Here is a 27929-nt window from a genome sequence, read left to right as displayed (position 1 = left end):
TTTCATTCATTACCACGACTCTTTTATATGTCCCATTGTATTCTGTGATTTTCTTCCAAGGCTTCTCTCATAAACAGAGAACAGCAGCTGAATATCACTGCACATTTGGGTTAGTGATTTCAGCACTAATTACCCCCAAACCCCTGCAAGAGCTGGTATGTGGGCCTTATGTGGCAGATATTCAAATCTAAATCGAAAATATAAATACCGCCACAGTGCCTCTCACTGCAGCAGTCCACCTCTGTAACAGCCAGTACCAGCCACTGTATTTCATGCTTCCATGGGTTTTAATCTCAGTAATCTCACCTAATTCCCTCTTTCTCTATTATAATACATGATATTATCTGGGAAAAAATGAGGCTCTTTCACATACCACATTACATAAGTGTTGAGTTGCCATTGTGTGAAAAATATCTATAAAACTGTTTTAACCTTGAAAAACAACTTCCAGTCATAATCTGCTTAGATGGGAAAATCACTGTAGGTCACAGAGTATCAGACAGCATACTGCGTTGTCAATAAAGCTGCCGGTAGCTTTGCAGGTCTCTCGATCATTTCAATACATAGGATGTGATGTTATGATCAATAGCGCCTGTAGAAAGCCCTCCGCACTAACTAATGAAACTTGCTGTTGTCTACAAACAGTAACAGAGACTAAGTCGGTCTGTCATTGGGGTTTTTCAAGTAGGCACCTTCCATCATTAACATGGGAGAGGGAATGATTTCTAACACAATGCTAAAGCAATTAGATTGATGAAAAACACAAAAGTGTAAGTGTCCTCTCCTTGATGTCATAATGTCGACTTTCTGCAGCTGTGAGAAAGATGGGAGTTTATTGACAATATTGGACACATGGAGCACAAATGTATGTAATTGTTGTGCACTCACCAGTAGAGATATGGTTTGTCCTTGTCAACATTGATGTTATTCAAGGGATCCATTCTGAACCAGGTGTTAAATGTAAACCCATTCTGATAAGGCCACTTGGCAATAGGAGGTAAAGCAATGGCCTGGGGGCAGAAAAAGATGGCGAAAGACACAATCATGCAGGTTTAAGGGCACCTTGTTTAAAAAATCTTTTGCATTGTCTCTAACACAGTTTCAAGTTAGGGTAAGGTTAAGCTATGTAGAAATCAATTTGATTCAACTGACTACTATGAATCTATTACTTCTATTATAAATAAGTTGTGTTTTCAGGCCACTTTTGTTGCTTACTGCAAATATTTAATGTAAATGTCAAGATTTTTTTGCTTAGGTCACATAAACGTGTATCTTTTAGTAGATTCATCATCATATAAAATAAAATAGCACACAGGGAATTGTAAATATGTTGTGACCTCCAAGATGTTGCTGGCCAACTGATTGTACTTTAATTCCTGCTCATGCTGAATATTTTATGATGGCAAGTGTCCAGCCTCTTTGAAATAAATCCAAAGCCTTTATTCCTATCCTATTTGCATTTCAGTATAGTTGCTATTAATCTCTAAGATCCGATGGAGAGACTTGTTTAAACCACTTTTTAATCATCACTGAAAATTAAGAATACATCCAATGAAATCACTGTGAGGATTCATTTACTTGCTTTAATCAACATCCTCTGGCATGATGCAAAATATGCAGAAAAGCTTTTAACCTTGCTAAGTGTAACAGTTAATGAGAAAAAGGTAATGAACAGTATACCCCACTAGTGCTGTCTTGTCACAGGCTGCTTATCTCTCTGTACCTACAATATTTACTCTACTTTATCACCGGTTTCTCTCAGTATGTAAGCGCTCAAACACCAGCTCTAAACTGCACTTATTTAATTTAGTCACACTACAATGTCCATCTTTCTTACACTGGGTAGATACCTCACATTTAAACTATAAACACTATCAATAATTTGAACTCAGTTAATGTACACAGTATCTGTATAGCTGAATCTGAGACATTTAAAGGCCAATTCACTCCTGTTTTCTTGGGGTTGTCAAAATTCTTATTATAGGATCATAAATCCTAAAATGAAGTAGAATTAGATGAGTCAGGTTTTATTAGAGTGGGTTCATCAAAAAAGTTAGTTATAATACCCATCAGAAAATAAACCTTGCCGCAATCAACACTGCTTTTCACAATTATCTTATGACATAAAAATGTATGAAGCCCAGCACGTATTGGATGTAAATATTTTGTTAAGTGGTTATACTTTAGGTTTTGGTTATTAAACACAGTATGTGTAATCTTTGACATACTGTATAACAGATTATACTTTGTTAACTTGTGCATTTGAACGATCAATAATCCTACGCTTATAACCTGCCGGGCATGGATTAATGCTATTTTAAAATTCATGCTATTTAAATTTTAAGATTGCAGGATGGAAATATGTGAATACTTACTGCTGCACTGCGACCAGGAAAGTTGAAGAAGGCATCTGGGCCGTGTCTCTGGGGCATCTGATTCAGCACCGACAACATTTTGACCGCATGCTTCGGCTACACAGGTGCAAAAGATGAAAGAGAAGTTACTAGACAGTCAAGGCTGTCTCTCAGACTGTTATGACTGCAGACAGTCGATACACTGTCAGTTAGCTCGTTCACTCCTTCTGTAGTTTGTCAATTACAGAACAACCCCCGAAACAGATCAGTGTGATGGCTCTCTTGGGGCAACTCATGTAACACGCTTCTGTCTAACACACTGCATCTGGTCCCTGCTATCACTTACCCAGAGGCTGCCTTCCCCTCGTAGCATGCTGAAGAGAATTTTCAGTTCCTTCACTGTGATGCTGTAGCTGGCCAGCACTCCCAACATGTCCACCAGTAGGTCTTTAAAGGGAAAGATAGCATGCATGTATCACCAAACACTAGAAATATTAGAATTCATCCACACTGCTCAGGAGTGGTCTTCCTTGTGAAATGTATTTGTATGCATCAACTCCCGAGATAATAAAAACAGTGTTTCTTTGGTTTAACTTCATTCTCACTGAGTGCATTGTGTGTGAAATTCTATTACATTTATCACACAGACGCTTCTACTGCAATTACATGGGAACTGACTTGTAAATCAAAGTGATGTCTAAATGATACATTGTTTAACTCACAGGCATAGTAACACCACAGGGAAAATGCATTTCGTTTTCATCAGCTGAAACATAATTTATAAGCCAGACAAGGTATGGATGTAATTTGCACTGTGAAAAATACCAAAGTGACACTGACTTCCACAGACAACAACACGGTGACATGAATACAGATCTGAAGGGCTCATTCCCTAATGGCCTGTAAGTATTGGAAAAAAAACAAGACCAAGAACTGTCTGAAACCTAGCTAGTGGTCCCTACTGCAACTGCTGCATAACCCCCCTTCTAGTGTAAAAATAAAGACCCGGGAAGCACGGGGACCATGAATATACACATATATTACTTCATGAAAATCAAGCCATTCATCTATGAGATATTGTACTGTGTTAATGACCAAAGTGTTGGTCAAGGGGAAATTTTTGACTTGATAGCACTAACAAAAACCAAACGAGTTTACTATTAAACATATAAAATATTCTGGATCTGAATTAAGAGTACGGTCTTGACCTGCTCTATGTGAAAAGTGCCCTGAGATAACTTTTGTTATAATTTGGCCCTATATAAATAAAACTGAACTTAACTGAATTGAATTGATATGCAATAGAGTCATGTTTTTGTTAATCAAAGGTTTATGATACCTACAAGCAATTAAAAAGAACTATTGTTTGAATTCAGTTTGAATTAATATTTACTTTCAAGTGTCACTGTGACTTTTTTTTAATAATTGGTGTATCAAAGAATTGTTTGAATTACAAACAAATGAAAGTGTTCAAATTACAAAGCACACTCCAAACATTTCTGACTTACTTATCTTTTATTGCTTCTACCTTTTCAATATGTTTAAAAGGGGTAGTAAAATTACTGCTGCCTTCCTACACTGTTTTTTTCTTTTGCATGACCTTTTTAATTTATTACAACACAGAAAACCAAGAGAAAATTAAATAGTTTTGAAAGTTTGAAGTTCTGAAAGTAGTTTTTGTAGACTTCTGGTGCAGAGTTTTGTGTAGAGGACAACTAGACTCCTAAGCTTTTCCATCCACAATCCATAGAGCAACTTTGCTCATCTATTCAAAATGCAGATCTATTAAAAGATATGGAGAGAATATTTTGTTTGCTTGACAAGAGAGCTGAAACACAAGAGGGCATAACCCATGCGCATATGCTGGACATTAACATAATAACAATCAACATGAAAATTAATGTACAACCTCTGCTGTTTAGGAATAAAAGGCCTGCTCACCTGCAATCATGTCATCAACTGAGCTCATTTTGAGCAGCACCTGCTGGATGAGGCCCACCTCCGTGCTCGTCTGCAGGTTTCGCACGCTCTTCCGAAGGATGGCGGTGAACATGCTCCAGATTTCGGCTTGGCAGGTGACGTCACAGTGCTCCAGCAGCTCCACCATGCAGCCGATACTTTCTGCATCCTGAATGATGAAGTTTGTCTCCAGATCAAACTCGCCACCCACCAACTGCAGAAATAAGATGAGACAGATAGAGAAGAAAAGATGAGGGCTGATTTGTAGGCGTTTTCTCATGTTATATAAATTAGAGTGAATACAGTGATTTTCTAGCATGGAGCGACATGGATTAAACTCTAAACTTTCACACTCAGCAGTGTTGCAGTTTGACTCAGCTTTCCATCCTGTCCTTGATCAGTTTTATTTTCTCTCTAAGGTGAAATTAACCAAGAGGACACTTTCACATATGTTCCAGGTCACTGCTCCGATGTTAAAGAGCTGGCCAACACTGGAAGAAGAAGGTGAAGATCTCTTTCCTTCTAAAAGGTTTTGATCAGAATTTAAGTACCCATGAAAATAAAATACCCTGGCGTTTAATGAAAAGTGAAGGGGGAGGGACTCCGTAACCCTGCTGTCCCTTTAGAGTCACAAATGATAATCACTATTAAGAAAGTAGAAAGCAACAATCAATAATGCAGTTCTTCAAGTTCAACAAGCATGAAATTAGCTCACTAAAGAAGTGCATGGTATATATGGAGAGCACTGACAACAACCTGCTGGTGGGCATCAAAGCAAGCAGGTGGAAAATGGGCCTAGATACCCAGTGCACATTACTGTGATTGACAGGTAATAGCTAGGTGAGATCAGAAGCTGCCTAAAGTAGTGGAAAGAGACTAGTCCATGGAGGTATAAAAGCAAGCCTCACCTCAATCATCATCAGATTTTGGTGCAATTATGTTGCAAAGATGTGTGTCACTGGACTGCTTCGTTTTAAAGATCGGAGAGACAGTCTCTCCGCAGAATGCAGTTGTTCTGCAATATCAAATAAAGCAGAACTCCACAAAAGCTAATAGTCTCTCACAGGTATTATGTTTGGATTTGAAAAAAGTGGGTAGGTTAAGTGGAAGAAGGTCCTTTAGGAAATGCTGCACTTAACACTAATGTAAAAAATAAAATCTTGTAAAACACGTTAAGTTTTTAGTCTCTACATTCATTTTTTGTTGGAGATGCGTAGATCCCAGCAGCATAAGTGATAGAGTGACACTTAATCAAGTTTATTCTGGGAAAAAAAAAAAAAGGCTATTACCTACATATTTTGAAAACCATCCCCAATGTTGAAAATTCAGACTGAAAACCAGACATCTTCATCAAAGAACACAGAGTGCAGAGACAATGTTTAGTGTTTTAGCACTAACAATAACAGCTTGAAAACTCATGGGGCGGGGGTAATATGCAGTCTGAGTCGTATCAGTGGTCAAAATGCGGAGACGACTCCTATAAAGCCGAGCAAACTGTAACAAATCTGTCCTTTAAATATAGTCAATATGTTAAATGCTATGGAAATTAACAAACCGGTGACGAGCTCGTTAGCGGGATACAGACAATCCTTAATGCCAAACTGCCTGCTCCTCCCACCACCTGTCTTATGCCACCATGCATGTCCTGATGCAGAGAGCCGAATGTAATAAAGCAACACTATGTTGCTTCATCCTTCTGTCGGGCAAAACATGCTGCATCTGGTGGCCAAGTCTAACTGGGTAGAGAATATTGTATTTTGCAGTATATAAGCAGATGGTAGCAAAACTCCTGATCATGCCCAAAAGATCTTGTCATTTATACAAAAGGAATATTTACACATGTACACCTACATGTACAAATACTGAATGTGGAGCAAAACATAATACTATTGAATGATGCTCGTGGCTTTAAGCAATTAATTACAAACTAAATTCATATGAATAAAAGTCAAATACAGTTGAAATTATATTAACCATATGAAATATCTTAGAGAACAAAGATCTAATCAGGGAGTCTATACAGCACCTGTAAAGCTCCCTTCTGCATTAAGATCATTAATGAATTCCAGTGAAGGTGCAAATGTCTCGCTGTCAATATGTTTAAGTACTTTATGTTAAGCTCTATGAAGAGTTTGAAAAAGTTTTTCATTATCAGTTTAATGTCACAACGACGACATCCTGCTCAAGTTGCTTAAGAGAAGAATTGAGGACGAGAATTGTGATTTTACAAATCAACGGTTACAACACTGTTTGTGTTACATACTGTGTAAACACCCCACTAACACGATGTGTTTATATGGTACTTACTTCGTGCCAATACATGAAGATACATAAAGTATTTTTTATGGATCCAGAAGCTGTCTAAGGTTGTTTGTCTGAAGAGACCAGTGCGTTTCGGCTTGAAGGCTTCATCATGGTTGGCATACAACTCATTACAAGGAACATTTAAATAAAATAGTTGTTCATCTACAAGTGAGTTATCAGCAGACAAAAGGGTATATCACTTGATATTGCATGCAAGGAGGGAAAAAAAAGAGGTCTAGACTAAACCTCATCATTCTCATTGCCATTAATCACACCATTCAAAGACACACCACAATCCCGAGAAATGCTGTAATTGCAGATTCGCATCCCCACAATAATTTTCACCCATTATTCTACAAGAGGTAAATAAAGACATGAAATCACTGATTACACACTTAATACATGGAGAGCAGAGCTCCTCTAAGCCATACAAAACCAATCAGTGCAGTTTGAATACCACTTAATTTCAGTGATGTAAACCCTGTAATCAGTGCAAAGAAGTAAATGACCAAATTCTCTGTATACAGAGACAAACTATTGCACACTGTTAATATACTACAATGATTAAAAAAACACTCTCAACATGGTAAAAGCAACCTGAAATTCATCATGTCCAAACACCTCCAATAAAGAGATAACGTTACACTCATTCTAACAATTTGCAGCTGCTTCAGAAAGTACTTTGGTTGTATTATACATTTAGCTAAAAACACGTTTTAGAAAAAATGTCTGGGCCAGTAGTTAAGACACCTACCATATATTAAGACTGCAACATTCAAAACCAGTTCAACCGAGGACTGAGAAACTTCCTAATACATATCTCATGTCTTCCTCATCATTTCTTGTCTGCAATCCAACTGAGACCCATCTAATAATCTTCAGAAATGTTTTATATCTTACTTGGAAATACCTGATTAACATATACCGTACTAGTCAAAGTTTGGACACACTTTCTCACAAGTGTGGCCAAACTTTTGATTGGTACTATATATCCAAGCCTTTCCAATGATACAAATTTAGCTTTGATTTATTTTGTATCCTTTGGGACTTTGAGATGCAGTTGATTGAATGTGAAAACACACACACACCCATCCCACACTCGACAGGGCTGGTCTGAGGAAAATCCAAATTATAAGGGCCAAGGAACTGTCCACAGAACTTTTAAGATGCTGTAACTGTGTTAAAGCAAAAATCTGAAGAAGGGTACAAAAACAGTGTTTGGATCCCCTCATTAGGATCAAATGGCTGATCTAGCTTTAGAGTTCCTCTGCAGAGATGAAAACCTGCCAGAAAGACAACAATCTCTGCAACACTTCATTAATTAGGCCTTATTGGTAGAGTGACTATTATATATTTCTTTCCTAAGTGAAAGACACATGGCAGCCTGCCTGGAGTTTACTTAATGACACTAAACCTGACAGCCTTAGACAAAAATATTCTGTTGTCTAGTGAGACAAAAATGGAATTTTGGCCAGAAATAATGGTAATGGTGACATTACCAATAAAGCTAGGAAGCCATAAAAAGAATAAAGGGAGATCTTCAAAGAAAACCTGCAGATGACATCAGAATGGGCTGAGAATTCACCTTTCAGCATGACAATGAGCTTTCAGCACATAGAAAACACAGTGCTGCAGGGCTTCATGACAAGCCTCTGAATGTCTGGTGACCCCGGCAACAGCTGAGGTCAGGAGGTGAAACTGTTTGAAAATCTGCGGTAAGACCTGAAGACTGCAGTTTTCCGACCGTACCCATCCATCTGACAGGACCTGAGAGGATCTGCACAAGGAATACTAGAAATGGCCCATAAAAGGTGTGCTAGATGTAGCTGCTCCAAGATATACAGTCATCACTGTAAATCATGCCGTTAGAAAGGAAAAGAAAGTCTGAATATTTAAGTACATCAGATAGTTCTCTGTTTTATATTTAATAAACTTGCAGCGTTGAGTAGAATGCAAACGATCCAAATTAGGTCTGCCAAAACCATGTATTTTACTTTTAGTAGTTTCTTAACTAAGCAATGCTGGATGCAATTAAAAAAGTGTTACATTTTAGCCTCACACCTCTATTACAACTGCCTAACAGGTGCCATAGAGTAGTCGTCTTTGGGTGTAGTACGGTATCATTTAACACAATACACTATGATTTCTGCAATAATGGCCACTGCAACATTCTCATGTTTAAAGGGAACAATGGAAGCAACAAGAGACGCATACAAAGCATTCAAGGTGAATTTTCGCTCTCTTCAAAACTTCACCAATAGAATTAAATGCTGTATTTTGTGTCTGACTCCCTGCTGGTTTTCCCATACTTATCTGAAATGCTTAAACAGCTGGAAACCCTGACAGTGAGAGAATGTGACTGTACGTTCATTTATTTCGCGCTTATCTCTGACTTCTACTCCTGATGGTTTCCAATGATAGAGGACTGCTAGCCTTGGTGTGTTTACCACAGTTAAACCCAACAGCAGCTCAGTGCGTTGGTTGAGGCTGAGCTCCTCTACTAAATCCTTTCTCACTGAGACTCAGAGATCACAGCAGTATCAGCAATCTGCACAACAAAACTCCTGCTCTGGGAAAGTCATAAGTGTCACAAATTCAGATGCAAATGAATCAGGGGCATTCAAAGAAACAATTAATTTAACACAATATACTACATTTATTGCAGGGCTATTGATCATGTCGAGTGTCCCTATAATTTTTCCCTCTATTGAATTAGTATGTTACTCAATGACAATTAAATCCAGGATTTCAACTGACTGAAACTAGCGAAAAAATATAAAAAAGTCTGTAAATCCATGTGGTCACCATGTTGCCATGAATCTGCCTGTGTTGTGCCTTTGCTGTTCACTGTCGCCATCGATCTTTCTTCAGGATATTAAATTTACAGTAGCGTGATTCATGAGAAAACAATGAAAAATATTCTCAATTTATCAAATTATCTTAATGATTTCCAGTTCTCTTTTTACAAGCAAGAAAAAAGATTATTAGTCAGCACCTATTGTTGCTTCCATGACTTCCATTACACAGCCAACAGGTCTTTGTTGTTTCTGTATGGGAGAACAGTTAATTGATGTTTTGATGATAGCAGCCACAGAGTTTATTCATCCATGTGTGATAGATGGGACCTGAACAGTGTTCTTTGTGTGTGGCTAACAGCTCAGCATACATTATGTCTTACCTATCTAATCGCTCCATGTACAGAATTCTCTTTTCTGTTTCTGTTTCTAACTAAAGGGTGGAAATTGAAAGGCGATGGGCTAAAACTGAAGTCTTTCAGGTGATAAAAGTGTCTGAAGTCTGTGTTGCAGTCCTGGTAAAATATATGGGGATAGAACAGTGACATTCAATTTTGGCATTGAAAATAAAATTTGGCATTGAAAACAAAAACCTGAGCTGAAAAAAGGAAACATTGGCATTGAAACACTTGCATTTGAAAAAGTTGTATTGGTGCTGAAAAATAAAATACAGACATTCAAAAAATTACAATCTTATTATCTTATTTTATTCTGAAATTTTTTATATTATGTTTTTCAATATCAATCTTCAGATTTTTTCCTCATGTCTGTCTTTTTTCAGTGACAGTTTTTTTATGCTGTCGTTTTTATCTTTTTTTTCAGTGTCACTGGTTTTCAGTTTCAACTTTCTGTCACAGTTTTGGCGTAGAGAGAGACTAAAGGTTTGAGGAGAGAGGCGAGGAGTGCATGATTTACATATAATCTGCATTTAATAGGGAATGTGAAGTTGAGTTACAGTTACAGTGAAGTTCACATTTCAGAGACAGTAGAGCTGATGCAAGCTGAGTTGACGCCACAATACGTCCTGATTACTATTTTAAATATGTTTTACACAGGTAACCCCTGTGAATACATGTGCTGAACCAGAGCTTCATTCTGAACCTGTAACACACTCAAGCTGGCTAAAATGTAGCGTTAACTAATCCCTGTTGCTTTATTTATATCAGTTTGCTGTTAGTAACTGCTTGTTAGTAACTCATTCACGTCTGCCTTTTTGTCTCACAGTAACGTTACATTTTTTATGTTCAGCGGTTTTCTTAAATTCATATCCATCAATGTTATACAATCCACCAGATCAGTACAGCTTCCTTACAAACATCAAGTTCTTAAATGTGTGATGCGATTTGATTTTACTGTTGATAACCAGTGATATAACTGAACAATACTTAAGACCCACTCCACAGCTTAACGAAGGATATTTTAGAATATATTTACTCATGAACAGCTACCGCCCTGTCTATATGAGATATGTAATATTTAAGCTTTGGAACATCTTGTATTATACGTCTGTCCATCAATAGGGAGGGGCAGAGCTGCATCACAGTGAGTGATGAATATCACATCAGCAACATGGGACGCATGAAGAGAGGGAAGCTTGATGCAGGACTGAAGCAGAAGCTGCAGGACATTCACCAATTATCATCCTCTCAGTCTGCCCAGCCAGGAGAGACAGCGTGATGGTGCCTGTGTTGGTGTGTTCATATGAACATCAGCTTATTCAGTAGTTTCAGACAGAAGCATGCAGGGGTTGGGCTGTGGCTGCTTGGATACCAGTGTAATCCTTCACATGCTCCTTTTGTAAAATAAAGCTTTATTCTATATCATTCTGATGTGGTGTTTTGTCCTTCATATTACCATCATACTTCATATTATATCATACTACCTGTACGTAAGTGTTGAATGTGATATATAGAACTTATGAGTACAGTTTTGGTGGTGGTTGCACAGAACCTGAACATAAATTATTTGCAACAGTTTTCTGAAAATGATCTAATGCTGCTTGTTTTACCATGTTTAAATGTCCACATCAACTAAAATGTAATATTAATCCATGATGACAAGTCTACTGGCCTTGTATTACATTGGCTTTAATGTTGTTACTGTACATTATGTTCAAACAATTAGATGTGTAATATAACGTTAACGGTTGACATTAATACTGAGAAAAAGAGAATCACAGCCATGTCTCTTCAGGCAACAAGTACATTAATAAAATATGAATGCTTATGATCTCTGTGAATGTTTAAACTTTTGTCCATCTCTACATTTCTTTCAAAGACTGGCAGAGTGGACATGAACAGTAGAGGATCCGCTGTCATGGCTGGGGGTGTCTTCATCTCCTGCACTGTACTGTGGCACAGGCTGCTTCTGTAAATACAATTACATGTGTAAATTGTATTTACATCAGTTTGAGCTCAATGTAAGTATACTGTATGTGACCACTGAAATACAAAAGATAACTAACTTTCCTCCTTTGTTCTCTATGATTATTATGGTCACTTCACAATAAACTAAAGTTCAGTTTCCCTTTTCTTTCTCTGCTCCCTTCTCCATCTCTTCCCTTCTCCATCAGATTTGACCAATTTAACCAACTTTTTAGCCAAAAAGGACTCTGGCACCGTCGTGCAGTAACAGAGCGCGTTCCTCTCAAGATGCCGCAGTCATCCCAACATGCAGCGCAGCGTGATGTACCTTCACATTCCCTTTTTTGCATACTAAGGAGAGAGAGTCACTCTTCACACGCTCCTTGCTCACAACTTTCCTCTCTAAGTTGAAACTTAGTGCGTAAAAAAAAACTGTCACTGAAAAAAGACACATGAAGAAAAAAATCAGAAGATTGACATTGAAAAATATGATACAAAAAATATCAAAATAAAATAAGATAGTAATTTTTTTTAATGTCTGTTTTATTTTTTAGTGGAACCTGTTTCAATGCCACTACAACTTTTTCCAATAAAAGTGTTTCAATGATAACATGTCCTTTTTCAGTTCAGGTTTTGTCTTCAATGTCGAATTTTAATGTCACCGTTCCAGCCCCATAAAAAGACAGCATGTCAGTCAGCATGTCAAGTGTCAGCTTAAGCTTTTATCAAAGTCTTTGCACACCCACCCAGCCTATACGTATTCACATTATATCCTCGCAAACACAAACTCAATTGGAATTAAATCCTCTGCCATTTCTTTAAATGTACCATAATTCAACATCAAAGAAGCATGGAAGTTCTGTTAGTGTGAATGCAGAGATAGAAAAACACAGGCACACACACACTTTCAGAAAGTCATGTGGCATCCCAGTGTAATGGAGAGAAGCAAATTCAGCAGCCAGCAATTCATACTGCATGATGCAAGTACCAATGTGCTCGTTCAAATCAGGGTTTTGCAGACGAAGGTAAAGCTAACCCATTTCCATTTTCCCAGGAGGGGGAACAGGGAGGAAGGAGAAAACCTTCCACCTGCAGCTATGGCTAATCATATAATTTCAATTAAGAATATCTTCCCCGGATTATTAAGACGCTTGGAAGCTCAGTGGAGCTGTGGGTATATGATTTGCAAAACCAGAGGAAGGAGAAAAGTTCCAGAAGCAAAACTACATTGTGAGGCAGGAGAGTAATACCACTTTAATTAAGCTGGTATCTGTGCAGGTCAACCTGGCAGACCTGTTAGAGTGGTTCCACTGGAGTAGTGAGTGACAGCTTCCTGTCTTAAAGAGAAGGCCTTACCATTCACAAACCAGAGATGAAACTCAATTGGCTATGTCTATCACCCCTGTACACTGATGATGTTAGTCACTTTCACATCCCCTGGCTGACCTGGAAACAATGAGATCTTGTGAAGTCACAGATAACCCAGCAGAGCGTGCTTTGTCTGGGGAAATGAAAGAAGGCAATACAGTGAGGTATGAGGCAGAGAATTAAGAGAGTTACATCGGAGCCCTTAAGAATCCTTCCACTTTCAACTGCTTGTGATTAGACCAGGGCTGAAGGCTCGCCGTCGCCATGGTGACAGGCAGCAAAGATTGGACTTGAGACAGTTTCTAAGGCAAGCCTACAGTGGCCAGTGGTAAAAAAGTCTCTTTTGGCGCCGATGTGAAGAGCAGGAATGTCCTCCCCGATATGTTTAAATTAATTAAATGAGATGTGTTACTGCTCCAAAGATTCATTCACCTAGACTGCCAGATGTGGACAGTAGCAGATGGAAAAATTTCCACCCCGCTATCGCTGGATGAATATTGTTTTAACATACCCTTCCCCCTGTTTCAAAATCCAGTTCTTGGCCCTAAAACTCAACTAAACTTGGTGATCTACTGCCCAGACATGATCATCACAATCAGGGATTTCACTGGCTTGATAAAAGCCCAGATACACTCATCTAAGGTTTACCCATTAGGATTGTTTTGCACTCAAACCAAAAGGCTGGAGGCGAGTGTTCATGAAGTGCTTGGAACACTTAAGTCTCTGAGTCTGTTTGGTGCATTCATAACATACAGTGCAGTATTCAGAGGCAGAAGACAAAAACCAGCTATGGAGGTCATCAAAAGAACGGTATAATTTGGTGGCTTATTCCAGTGAAATCACTGTCAATACTTGGAAGCCAAAGACTCCTACTAAACTTGACCATACAAAGGACAACAACAAGCTTCAGCTACAGAATCAAAACAGCCTGCAGCTGATTTTTCAAACCATAAACAGTCAAAGGGATGGAGTATGATGCAAAAACATGGTATGCCAAAGTAAAGAGAGGAAGAAACAATGGATTGACCATTTTGCAGCCAAGGGCTTAACAGCACAAGAGGGAGTTAAACAAGAAACACAATATCCTGTCAGAACATTTGGATTTTCCAACAGCCTCGCTCACTTCATGGCCACACTATTAAGTGTTTTTCAGCAAGAATAAGGCAAAGGCAGACACATTTGTTTGAGCTGTACAAAAAAGTAAAAGACTTACTGTAATAGAGAACTTATGTAACATTTACTCACAAAGTATTTGAGATTTTCACATATATTTTGCTCTTTTTATTATTTGACTTGTCGTCTTTCTGGAATATCATCATCTTTTTAAACTGCCTGCATAAGGTAGGTCCAGGTAACATTGTGTATGATGTTATAATACAAAAACAAGAGAATTAAACAGAAAGGAAAAAAAGATAAAGGACAATGATGCAAGAAATTCTAGTCACAAGGCTTCATAAATGCTGTATTTGTTTTTAACTGAAGTTGCAAATACATTATCTTAAAATAGTGGTCCTATAGTCATACAGGTTAGAGCTTTAATATAACATTTGGTGTATGAACACAGCATTTAGCACACCAAATCTTCTATTACAGTACGCTGCCAATACAATGATTACACAAAAAATTAAAAACACTTCAATCTTGTGGTCACTGATGGTCATAAACATATTAAGAAATCATTTTTTTTCTTTTTGCTGTCGTGGTGGAGAATCACCAACTAACTTCTGAAACCAAATCATACAACACAAGAATCAGGATTTCTGTTTCATAGCACTGCATTGAAAATTAGGGAATGAATCTGAATGAGAAACATCGAATTGATAAAGCGACTACAAAAACATGTGGAGCTGAGAGCCACAGACAAAAGACCAAAAAAAAAAATACAATTTATGCAAAGGAGTTTTTAAAATGCTAAAAGACCAGAACCATTCCATGAACCGCAACAGTGATTTTCAGTTGAGACCAACAGAGACTCGCCTGACAATCATTAGCCTTTATTTAGTTTTCAGTCTGTCATCGCAGTGTAAATGCTAAAGCAAATGACTTGAAAAGGAAGATGAAGGAAGATATAATGCAAACAATAGCAAACATTGAGACAAAATGGCATTGCCACTCTGGGGGAACCTTTTCTAAAGAGCTGAGCCAGAAGTATACCCAGGGCCATTCTTTCTTTACTTTAAAAATGTCAAAAAATAAATAAATAAAAGGTCAAGCCGGTTAAGGGGACAGGGGTGTGGAAAACTTGAGAGGGAGTATCAAATATGTAACAAATCAGCTTATTGCTTCTATGGTTCCATTATAGTTTGATGAATGGCCCTCACATCAATGCTGAACCATGCTAATGACCACACTTCAAATGCCTTATCTATCCACTCTGCTCCACTGATGAGTTAAGAACACCAGAGAGCTGCGTACTGACTGGGAGAAGAGAAAATAATTATTCTTTCTCCCTTTAAAAAGCCAATAATCATGTGGAGATCACAGAGAGAAACTGAGGAAGACACAATGAGCCAAGTTGGCAATATTAACTTCCATCTCGTTCTGTCACATTCGTCAAATTTATGCTCCTTGTGTCGACGATGTGTCGTGTCGTTTTCAAGGGGGTCACAAAACATGTGCTCACTAGAACTATCTGAAGACTAAACAATACTAAACACACAACACAGCAATGAAAAAATACTAATAATCAACTCAATAACTCAAACAAAAGGGACTTACAACCTCAGGATAGACACTGTCATGAGAAAAACTACAATCAGTGATAGCATTACTGAAAAAAGAAGCAATTTGTTTTAAGAAACACAAGAATAAAACACTTTTAAAAAGCCAAATTAAGACAGAAAATAAACATGGAAATGATTCCAATCAAAATGACCCCTAAACATAGAAGCTTTTTTTTGTTTTGCCAATTTCCTCACAGACAAAGAGCACCATCAAGAGAGATATCTGATATCAGGCATTTTATAATGATGTGTGAAAAAACATCCTAAGAGGCTATTATTTCAAACTAAAACCAGAGAACTGGATCTGAAGTTCTGTCTTGTACCAGTCATAAGAAGGAGTTTTATTGAGCAGTAGTTTTTATACTGATTTAGTATCATCTGCATATAATTGAACACAATTATCACAATTGACGGGAGAGCAACATAGAAAACTGAAGTGGTCCCAAAGTAGAACCTTGAGCGCCTTTTTGCCGAGTTAACAAATTAGATTTACACCCCTGTACAGCAACACATTGCTTTCTGTTATGTTATGAAGATACAAATCAAACTACAACAGTGCATGTTGGGAAAAGCTGACAGCATGGAGATTATCTGAAAGACGATAGATCAGTCAAGAAGTCCAATGAATACTACTCTTGATAAATGAACACTATCACATGCAGATAATACATCATTAGTGAATTTAGGAGAACCAAATAAATAAATTGAAATTGAGATAGGATGTTTTTAGATACTGTGATAATTGATTACAAATATATTTTTTAAATGCTTTGGCAACAGGATGAATAATTGAAATGGGTCTGAAATTATTGGGATGTTTATGTTTGTCTCCTTGTTTAGTCCTTAATGTATAATCAGAAGCAAAACTAACGTTATTTTAGACTACCAGACTTTTAAAATCTTAAAAATGGTTGTGCTGCTCACTTTACAAGACATTTTCTTTTCCCCAAACTGTTTTCATGTTGATGTTAGTGTGCACAAGTGATCTCAGACAAGGCAAGAGATTATTCCAGTTGCAGAGATCCGAGACTGGTGCAAAATACTGCAATATTTAACAAAAACATGCAAGAAGTCACTGGGCGTGTGTGACTCTTTCCCCACCCCATATTTCTGGTCGCACTCATTAGATACTGCTCATCTCACATCTTCAACTCATCTCCAAGGTGCTCCAACCGGAGGCATATCTTGGTTTTCGGGCTGCAATAAAATAAAACATGTTTGAAAACTGTCTGAAACAGCTCGCAACGAGGTTCGAACTAGAAGACACATTATGATGGGCATGAGCACTAGAATTTATTCTGTGTGTACATGCTTTAAGTATTGTAAGTATAATCATATCATGTTTTGTATTAAATATGGGCTGGAGAAATTGAGAAGAGGAGACAGAGACAGAACTCTCTGGCAATACTGTACTTCATTGTGGTTACGCCAATAAGGTTTAGCTTGAATTTTGAAAATAATAGATGAGAGAGACAGAGAGAGAGAGTGCAGGACTTGCAATGGATATGCCAGACTCTGAAGTGCTCTGACAATAACAAAGGACCATAGCTTGTCCTTGACATGCTTAGGAGAGTGGAACACTTCCTCATTTTCTACTTAATCCACATTCATATTTGCATATCCACCATCACGCAACCATGTGAAAACTGCATCAATCTGAAGGCAAAAAAATGTAATAGTGGCCTTGTAGCTACTGACTGACTGCACATACACTCATCTCTTGACTTCTTGCTACAACTTTCCGACTAAAAACAGCCAGAATCTGTTGATAATCAGAGAGATTTCATCCAGAGATTTGAACCAAACTTTAATCGTCTTACTACAGACTGTAAAGTAGATGTATACATCATAACTGACTGTATAGTACATGAATGAGTAGCTCTACCTACTAGACAGGTGAGAGGACACAGACAGCATAACACCCGCTGCATAATGCCCACTGCCTTCTGTCTGACACCTGGAGAGTTTCCACTCCTTTGCTAAAACTAAAGGCTCAGTCTATCAGCTAGCAGACAGGAGCCACCTGGTATGTCTGAATTTCTGAGTACATCTCCTGCCATGTACAGTTAGCTTGTAGATCCACAGTAAGTCTATATTTGATATCCATATGGCTGGCAGTGGTTGAGCATTGTAGCAAACGACAAAAAAAATAGAAAAAATGGGATCAGAAAACATTGGAAAGGAAGTATATAAGCAAACAAAAACAGCAATAATTAAGATGTCAGGTAACCCAGAGTTTAAGGCCAGCATCCCGTGACTGCAGCCGCTGTGCCTAAATTTTGAGGAGAGAATCGCAGCAGCATTTATTTACAGAGCCTTAGTAGGAATGTTGACTGTTTGCCTGCATTTAAATAAAGATTAGCATAAACCTGAAGAGAATGTGACCTGAATAAATCCCCAACTCCCTGCATGTGACCAAACTGTGATAAAGACATCAGGACGGTTGCTGTATTGTTTGAGGAAACATTTCTAAAGATTTAAAGATCACAGAGCTTTACAGAACTAAATGCCTGCAGCATACAGATGTGCCTAACAAGTCCCCAGGAAAGTGAAGATGAAAGGTGTTTTATAATGATTCAGTAAACCGGGGAGTCTATCGCTGAGGATTGTGAAAAATCTGTACTGTTAATGGAGTCATGCTGTGTTTCTTCCCTTCTCCTAATTTCATTTGGAATTACACAAATGTATCATCTGTCTGTAATTATCTGTTTATCACTTTAGTGACAACTTTGTTTTCCCACGTTCTGATTATTAGCTGAGTTTAGTGTGGTGTCAGTATATCAGTAAACGAAGTTGACACACTGAAAAGAATTCTGTTCATTGTTTAAAGGTTTGCTGCTTGCAGAGAGTAAAATAACTTAAGATAAAAGACTCCATTTTTAGACATAATTGTTTTGTCTAATTGCATATTTCCAAGCGCAGGTGCTTGAAATGAGTTTAAACATTAATTTTACATTAATCTCATTTTACTGTACTCTGTAGCCCGTGTAACCCAAATCATCACAACATTATTTCCGGCAGTTCATTTAACCTAATGTTAACTGTATTTCACAGTGCTAATTTCTAGTAAATTGCTATTTATTTGTCAACTTCATTTCACAGTCAGGTCACCAATTAGAATCTGGAGCAATTTCAGTGTTGTTCTTAATTACTTCAAGACCAATATGTAAATAAATAGGATAAAATATCTTCATTCTTTTGAATAACAAATTAAGCTGCAGAATGCATTTTGAGGCTGCTTCACTACTGATATTAATTCATTCAGTGCTATAATAATAATAATAATAATAATAATAATAATAATAATAATAATAATGAGTAAAAAAACATTTTAAGTTCAAAAATTTGAGAGTAAAGCTGCTCCCCTATTGAATTATTGCAGTATATCAGCAGAGGGCTTATCAGATATATACCATAAGGTGTGGCTGTGTCACGTAGACACATTGATGTTTATGATAAGAAAAATGTCAAAGCTGTAAAAAAAAATAATTTTGTGACCAGATGGGATCAGGCTTTCACTGTCAGGCCCCCAAACTCTAAAAAACACTTCCATTAGAGGTTAGGTGATCTGTCTGTGCCTCTAAAAATTTAAAAAAAAAAGACATTTTAAAGGGTGCAGTGTGTAGAATTTAGTGGCATCTAGCGGAGCAGACTCGGCAGAAATGGAACATAATATTTATAAGTATGTTTTAATCAGTGTATAATCACCTGAAAATAAGAATCGTTGTTTCGTTACCTTTATATTTCAAGGAGCCCTTTATATCTGCAGAGTGAGTGGACCCACCGTGTTTCTACGGTAACCCAGAATGGACAAACCAAACACTGGCTCTAGAGAGGTCCTTTTGCATTTTTCCCTAGTTTTGCGGCTATCAGCCATCTGCAACCTCACTGCTAGATACACTAAATATGTGTATGTGTGTACTGTATATGCATAGGTGTACATGTTATTATCATTATTATTATTATTCACAGGAGCAATAGGTGATACTATAGAGTTTTGCTTTTGAGTAAATACTGAATTGAAACTGTTCTCTGTGGTAGCAGTCGCTGCGGCTGTAAAGCGGCTGCAGCTCTGTAAAACCAGTCTCATGAGTAATTGACTGTATCACTTTCAAGTAGAAAGTCAAGGTCATAGTATACAATATTTTTCAGTGACTATATTTCACTCCAAATAACAGGGTTAGTCCGGGTTAACTGGAGCACAACAGATATACTTGAAGGAACAATTGGAGCAGGTTCTTCAGTTGTGTAGTCTAGGTAGGTTTGAGGACTTTGTTATGGTCCTGTACCCCCCCAATACCAGAAGTATAGCAAAACATTATAGTAGTAACATATAATATAATGTTCTAAGTGATCTTCTAATGAAAGCCAATGGGCGTCAAGCACAAGGGGGACAGAAAAGAGAAGTCACAAGTGACAACAGTGACAACAAAGAGAGACTTTTAAAATGGCTAAGACAGAGATAAGCTAATAGTTCAACTTGTTTCATCCAGTTTTTAATTGCTTCACTAGGAAGACGATCACATAAGTCCTGGTTTTAATCAGTTGCTGGTAGCCAACTTTGCAAATGACTATCGCTCTGGCAATTTTGAGATAAGACACTGAAACAATCAGTAACACGGTCCTTCCTCTTCTCAAGCGTGACATCCCATCTATGCTCCATCACTTGGAGAGTCGAACTACTAATATCCATCAGCAAGGAGAGGATTTAATCAAAACCAGACTTTTTGTGTGAACTGTTCTGAACTGTTCTACAGTCTGACCTAAGATTAAGAGGCTGGGTAAAGACAGCTACACTGTGTGTGTGTGTGTGTGTGTGTGTGTGTGTGTTTTTTTTTTGTGTGTGTGAAGTAGAAATTGTGCTGGCAGAAAGTAACATGAGCCAATATGTTTACTGAGTGGATTGAGGTTATCATTAAAAGTGCAGCTTAGGGCAGACGCAGCAGATCAACAGCAGTCATATAGAGCTCACTGTTGCTGAGACTTGGAACTCCTCAGCCCAGCAGGCTAAGCCTCTGGCAGCATTCAGACTAAAAGGCATGGCACAGAGACAGACTGTGAGGAAAAGAGCAAATGAAAGAAGTGGCAATGCTACAGTAAGGAGAAAACACTGGTTAGGGAGAGTGCACCAAAGAGTGGGAGAGAGTGTGCGTGAAAGAGCAGAGAGAGACTTTACAAGCCGTACTGACGAGACAGAGCCAAAGAAATGTAATGATTTCATTTGTATACACATGTATTCCCACTCATTTTATTCAGGGTCAAAAGCATGCATTTGTCTAAAGGGGGGATATTAGACCAAAATAAAAGCTTCAAGAGCACAAAGAGAACAGAAAACAACCAGGGTGAAGGTTTGAATCCAGGTCCAAATGACAGAGCCACCACAAATACATTTTAAATGTTAGTAAGTAACACAAGACTGTGTGGTGAATATATATATTTTTTGGTGTAGGAAAAGCAGAGAGAAATGGCATGGATAAGGGCCGGGTGCAGTTGACAGAGGTTAGCGCATCTCCTCATCTGATCTGTGCACAGCGGAGTGACCGTGTCCCACCATGCATCACAGCCACCTCATATATCTAATCTCATCTTGATCCTGGCGGTGTACAGCTGTATTAAATGTCCTGTTCTCTTGCCCCTGCCACAACATCAGTGAACTGTGTCATTTCATTTCTAACATGTTCTCTTGTAACAGCCAATCTATCCGCCACGCCTGGGGGAAAAAAAAATAAGCTAAACGTCAAAGTGAAAGAACATCAGCTAAAGTAGCGGTCGACGTTAATGGTTTCATGACAAGCATAGCAAACATATCTTGTGTTTTGATCTCTGCAAACGACACAAACGCTAACAAACGGTTATTCATCTGTATCTTGAATGAAATGTTGGCCTCACTTTTCTCAAGACCTCCGCCACACTCTGAAATGTCTCTCTGGCACAGCTGCTACAATTATTTCAATCACAGAGAAAATTATATCAAATCAGCGGTCCCTCAGCAAACACTAAAAAGCCATTTGTGATTTATTTAAGAGGAAGGGAACAGGTGATCACACAGAAAGAGCACAGAATCATGACCTAAGCAGGGCTCGAGACTAACGGCATCCTGTCATCTGGGAAATGGTAGAAAATGTGTTTAGGATCTTCCCCGCGGCGCCTCCTGGACAAAACGGATTTTATATATAATTTTTTTATTTATTTATTTCTAACTATCATTTGACAAATGACAAACTGAATCGAGCGCTGCATACAACGGAGCGTGTCTTCTCATGCTGTTACTGAAGTTGCTATCGGAGCTGCTCCGTTTACCTCATTACCGTGGTAACGCAATCACGTCATGCCCACCGCAGAGTCGAGCTGATCGCCGCTTCACCGCTGAGTGAGCGGCTCGAGTGATGGGACATCAGTTATTCTCTCAGGCTTGACATAAAGAATGACATGCCGGATGGCGTGATAAGACATTTAGAGACGTAAGACATAAAGACATTTAGACTATAGAGGCTAGAAGGAATAATAGACTACTACGGGAATAAATATGTCTGAAAAAGTGGGGTCATCTTATATTTGGGGACTAGACAATTACATGTTCACAACATCAGGTATTCTTTTTGAATGAATTAAGTATCGATGTAACATTAACTCCTACACAGAGTGTTGCATTATGGGTTGTTTTAAACCTTAAAGTTGCTAGGCGTTGTCTAGCGTCTTAAAGTTTGTTTATGGTGAGTGTGTTAGCCAGTCTTAAAGTGTTTGGTTAGTCCAGTTTAACCCCCTTATATTCAGGCCAATATGGTATTCAAGAACCAACTATTTTATAACATCCAAGGTTTCAGTTTTGTTTGTTTTTTTTTAAAAACGGCGGTTAGCTTGACGGTTTGAATGGCAGCTCTACCAGACCGTCTATCCCCTCAGTCACAAACAGCTTGCTCACAGGACCTCGCAAATATGTTGCACTGGTTCATCTGGCTGTGTGTGAGTATATTTGCTATAGCATACATTTAGACAATTTCAATATATTATTGGGGTCTTTTTTTGTTATAATCTAAGCCTTAATCACTCATTAAACATAGTATGTGGACAGTAGTGATGCACAGTTATATCCGCGGGCGCCTCGGTTAATCTGCGGATCGAGCATGTCAGGTCATATAAATGAACATTCTGATTAGTAGATGATGGGTTGCGGGTGGTTTAATAATACATCATTAATGAGGAAAATATTAATTACATTCTCTAAAATAAGAACACAGCAGAGAGCAGGGCAGAGCTGTGGTCCACTGCTGTTCATTTTCCGTCAGGCACGAATTGACTGACTCACAACTACACAAACTAATGGGGAATGCTAAGAAATACACAGAAACTAATAACAATTATTTCTGCAATTATACAAGAGAGACTGCTGGAGAAATTGGTGTACACAGCATGCTACAATCTTTCCAGACCGCATGGGTTATCAGGAGCAGAAACGGGACCGCAGCATACACAGTACAAAAATATGAAACAGTATTGTAAAGGAACAGTTCACCATGGAAATGTTTACAGCATCTCTAATCTTTAAAGTAAATGATTAAAGAAAACACTCATACATGAACAGGGGTGGATTTAGTGATTTCTGTCTTGCTTTACAAAGTAAAGAAACAACATTTTGATTTTGGGACAGTTAATATTCACTTCAGGATCATTAAAACTCTTTTTCCAGATGGTTCCGGTACAGTGGTGAAAAAAAGTAAGTCTGGAGCCCTGCCTGAATATTAAAAGTCAAATGTAAAAGGCCTTACCTCAGGAAAAGTGTGAACACTGTTTTCATCTTCTCTGCCAGTAATTTAAAAAGAAAATGAAATGTAGCCAATCTCAAAAAGCTCAGAAAGCGCAATTTGTCTAGCTGCATGGACTTCATTAAAATGGTCAGGATGTTTGCTCATGCTTAGACCTAAATGACTGGTAATAGTAGGATTCCCATTACCATCAGCGGGAGAATGGAATAAATAGAAATACATGTCAGGTGTGGTAAAAATCACTTAGCTCTGTGTCCCACTTCATCGTATGAGAGGTTATTTAATTTGAAGGTGAGACTGGAGCACAAAAGGACCATATGGGGTCCTGTTATTTCATTGTATGATGTCATTATTCATAAATAATATAATAGACAACTTTTGAACTCCCTGCTAATCAGGAACTGAAGCTACAGCAATTGAAAGAAAATGTGTAATGAAAGAAAAGTTTTGTGAGAAGCTGCTTTTTTTTTTTTTTTTTTTTTTTTTTTTTTCAGTTCTTCCTGCAAGCTATGAGATCTGGATATTATTCAAATCCTAAAAGCCAGAGGGGTGAATAAATTGAAAAGTTTGAAGGTGAAACTAGGGAACAATGGAACATAGGGGTCCTGTTGTTAAAATATGATGTCAAATTATTTATACTTTGACCTGCCCTGCGTAATAAAAATTGACAATATATTTTAAGTTTTAACCCCTCAAGACAAACGTAAATCTGCTCAACAATGCTAAATTTAAAAAAAAAGAACATGGACAGCAAAGTAAAGACCTGAAAGATTCCCTCCATGTGGGAGGCTATGAAGCGACTGATTACTGCAGTGATAAAGAGGCAAAGATTCCCTCAGCTCCAACCCCAGACACCAGCTGCCTGTCTTGATTTCAGCTCCCTTTACAGCTCCCTTCTTGTGGAACCCAGCGGAGAATCGGTGCTAGACTTCTGACGTGTCAAACAGGAGGGTCCGCTTTAAGTGCAACTGACACTTTTAGCTTTGTTACACGGAGAACTCACTTTCTATGGATTCACGACTCTGTAAAATGCTTTTATATTGTGTCAACGCTGTCTAACTTCAGTTCAATGCCAACCTATGTCATGTGGAGCAGCCAATGAACAAGGGAGGCCTTTCATCCGCAGCCGGTCTTGAACTTTAAAGAAGCTAAACCGATAAAAACTAAAATGGGGATCAAAGACCAATAACGCAGGTCTGTTTGTTTGAATGACACTTAAGGAAAGAATATGAGAGCACCTTGCCTTTGTTCCACTCTCTAATTAATCACACCTTTTAGCTGGCCACACTGAGTGGTGCAGCAGTTAGTGCGAAAGCGGTCTGGGGCCAAGGTGGGAAAAAAAAAACTCCCCGAGCTACGCTGCTTTTCCTATCTCATATTCACAGCTTACTGTGTGGCAACACAGCCCTGTTTACTATTCTGGTGGGTTGTATCATGTGGTCGTTCGTCTAATCCCTAGAAATGCTTGGAATTGTCAAACAGGAGAAGTGCTCACCTCTCCAGAGGGAAAGAGGAAGAAAATTACAAGGCAATCTTGCAGGAAATATATCTGGCGAAAGCAAAGAGTGTTCACTGTATGAACGCATGTACAAAACCTGACTAAATAGCACCGCTGGTTACAGAACACCACATCATCTGATCTGAGCGGAATATCTGACACAACAACCACCCATGGGACACATGAAAGAAAAAGATGTACTGTCTGATACTAGGCCAAATAAGATAGACAGCAAACAAAAGCAAACAAAGCACAAGTAAAATATTTTGTACATGATCTGAGTAGCAACACCCTGTTCATCCAAAGAAAGGTTGTAGCGACGCATTGTCCAAAAACTTGAATTGAGTAAATTGGCAGCTACCTTAACTTAGTTATAAATTTGACCTGAGATAGTCACCTTGAGAGTAGTCTGCACTGCAGCATTCTCCTCTGTTCACTTTTGTTGATGCAGTCAAGCCATGTGATATAATCCCATAATACAGGACAACTGAAACAAAAACATCTTCCTCTCCATCTCTGAACACACAAGTATGAACCAAGCCTCTCTAATTCCCAGCTAATTAAGCACATTAGATACGGAGCAATAGTTGTGAGCTGGTATTAACCCCGCTGACCTTGAGATATAATTTGGTTGAAATCAAGCTCACATTTCAAACACATCAAGTTGGATTTACACTGGATGAAGCAGACAGCAGGGGACAGATCCAACAGTCAATGGGGTTTTGTGATTAGTGTGCACAGTTTCCTGCTGCTGACTACTGCTGTCAAAAAACATATGCTCTCCCGATGTCTCATACACTGTACAGCGAGAGGCGAGCTGCATCCATCCAGAAATATGTGTTGCTAGTTTCCATCAGAGAAGAGAAGAAAAGAGAGGAGAGGATGGGTTTAAAGGTCCACTGCTGATATAAACATCTCTGCTTGATAGAGGAAAGAAAAGTACACTGCAATGCAGACACCAAAGGGGGAGATGGAGAGGGAAGAGGGAAAACAGAAGGTTAAGATAGACCTTTAGCAGGCAAGAAAGGCAAAAGATGAAAAGAGAATGACACCAGAGAGCTCTTGGCTCTGTCCTCTCCAGATCATCAAAGTGTCACTTCTCTTACTAGACCAAGACTGTGACAAGATGTCCTCCAGGTTAAAAACAGGGATCAGTATGCAGGTCACAGGACTGAGGAAGGGAGAGGAGGAAAGTGGTGGAGACAGTCCAGTGTTTACTGCAGCAATCCCCCACTTCCTCTGTCTGACCACAACACTCTAATGACACTGTTTCCTAACAGACGATTTATCACCTCGATGACAGCAAGCCATACTGGTTTCTTTCACAGAGCAATTATGATACTGGCAAACCTCAGATGACATACAGATAAAGACATGCCATCCAGATATTAACAGTGTTAAACAGTAATTACTTCAACAAAAAGGAAAACACTGTGTAAAATATATATGCTAACATCCTTAATTTAGGTTGGAAGTGAATTGCTGCTCCAAGTGAAGGAGTCCAAGTATCTCGGGCTCTTGTTCACGAGTGAGGGTAAGTTGGAGCATGAGGTTGACAGGTGGATTGGTGCAGCATCAGCAGTAATGCAGGTGTTGTACTGGACCGTTGTAGTGAAAGAAAGAGCTGAGCCAGAAGGCAAAGCTCTCAATTTACCAGTCGGTCTACAACCCTCACCTATGGTCACAAGCTTTGGGTAGTGACTGAAAGAATACGATCACTGATACAAGCGGCCAAAATGAGTTTCCTGCGGAGAGTGTCTGGGCTCAGCCTGAGAGATAGGGTGGGGAGCTTGCACATTGGGTGGGAGCTCGGAGTGCATCAAAAGGAGCCAGCTGAGGTGGGGTTGGGCACCTGGTTAGGATGCCTCCAAGATGCCTCCCTCTGGAGGTGTTCCAGGCACATCCGACTGGTAGGAGACCCCGGGACAGACCCAGAACACACTGGGGGGACTACATATCTCTTCTGGCTTGGGAACACCTTGGGATCCCCCAGGAGGAGCTGGAGGGCGTTATCGTGGTGATGGATGTCTGGGTTTCCTTACTCAGTCAGTGGCGGAAAAGGGATGGATGGACGGATCCTTAATCTAAGTTCAGTTTCATTTTTGGTCTTCAGGGTAGATGCACTGCAGCTACAGTATATATTGTGTTCCTTACACTTTGTTGCCAACCACTATTCTACTTTATAATTATTATGAACACCTAACACCTTGAACTGATCTCTTTACTAAGCAAATGTCCTTCCATGAAGTAAAAACCACAAGAATTGATATATATATATATCTATATACATATAGATATATATGTATATATAGTAATATATATATATATATATTCAGTGTAGCTATACACTGAGGTCAAAGCTCTCTGCCTTATCTGATGAGTCAGGTATTTCATTAATTAAAGTACTCTCTTCCCACTAGGTCTGTGTACAACTAGCTGGACAAACCAAACCATACTGTATATTTTCCTTAATACAATTCATAAGGGAAAATCTAAAATGTTGAGTCCTGAGACAACCTTGCACATACCTTGTCATATTCCCTTTCAGCATCTCATACAAGCATAAGTATGAATATAGTCACAAGCAGCAATGATCAGATTGTGAGCATTTGTATGCTTCTTTCTTATTTAATTGACAAGAAGAAAAACTTGATTTTCTTTAAAATAATTAATTGTGGTTACAATATGCTGATGCTCTGTTGAGATATATAAATCTACTTTCAGAAACATTTGATGTAGTTTATGACCTTCACTGAAGACGTGTTTCAAATGACTACATTTGTTGCAATTTTGATAAAAATT

The 27929-nt window shown here is 38.5% G+C and overlaps 1 protein-coding gene across 2 annotated transcripts in view; it reads right to left on the bottom strand.

Annotated features, from left to right (window-relative positions):
- The window catches only part of nbeab (neurobeachin b), a 205698-nt gene that overhangs the window by 146850 nt on the left and 30919 nt on the right, over positions 1–27929 (bottom strand). For both annotated transcript variants that reach the window (XM_067595181.1, XM_067595180.1), the window contains exons 2-5: positions 4296–4527; positions 2701–2801; positions 2376–2471; positions 889–1010 (exon numbers count right to left, since the gene is read on the bottom strand). In XM_067595181.1, the coding sequence (XP_067451282.1) occupies positions 889–1010; positions 2376–2471; positions 2701–2801; positions 4296–4527 (551 nt within the window). The remainder of the gene's footprint in view (positions 1–888; positions 1011–2375; positions 2472–2700; positions 2802–4295; positions 4528–27929) is intronic.

The sequence above is a fragment of the Thunnus thynnus genome, chromosome 7 (genome assembly GCF_963924715.1).
Source record: "Thunnus thynnus chromosome 7, fThuThy2.1, whole genome shotgun sequence".
NCBI classification, from domain to species: Eukaryota; Metazoa; Chordata; class Actinopteri; order Scombriformes; family Scombridae; genus Thunnus; species Thunnus thynnus.
This window is presented reverse-complemented; position numbering and strand designations above follow the sequence as displayed.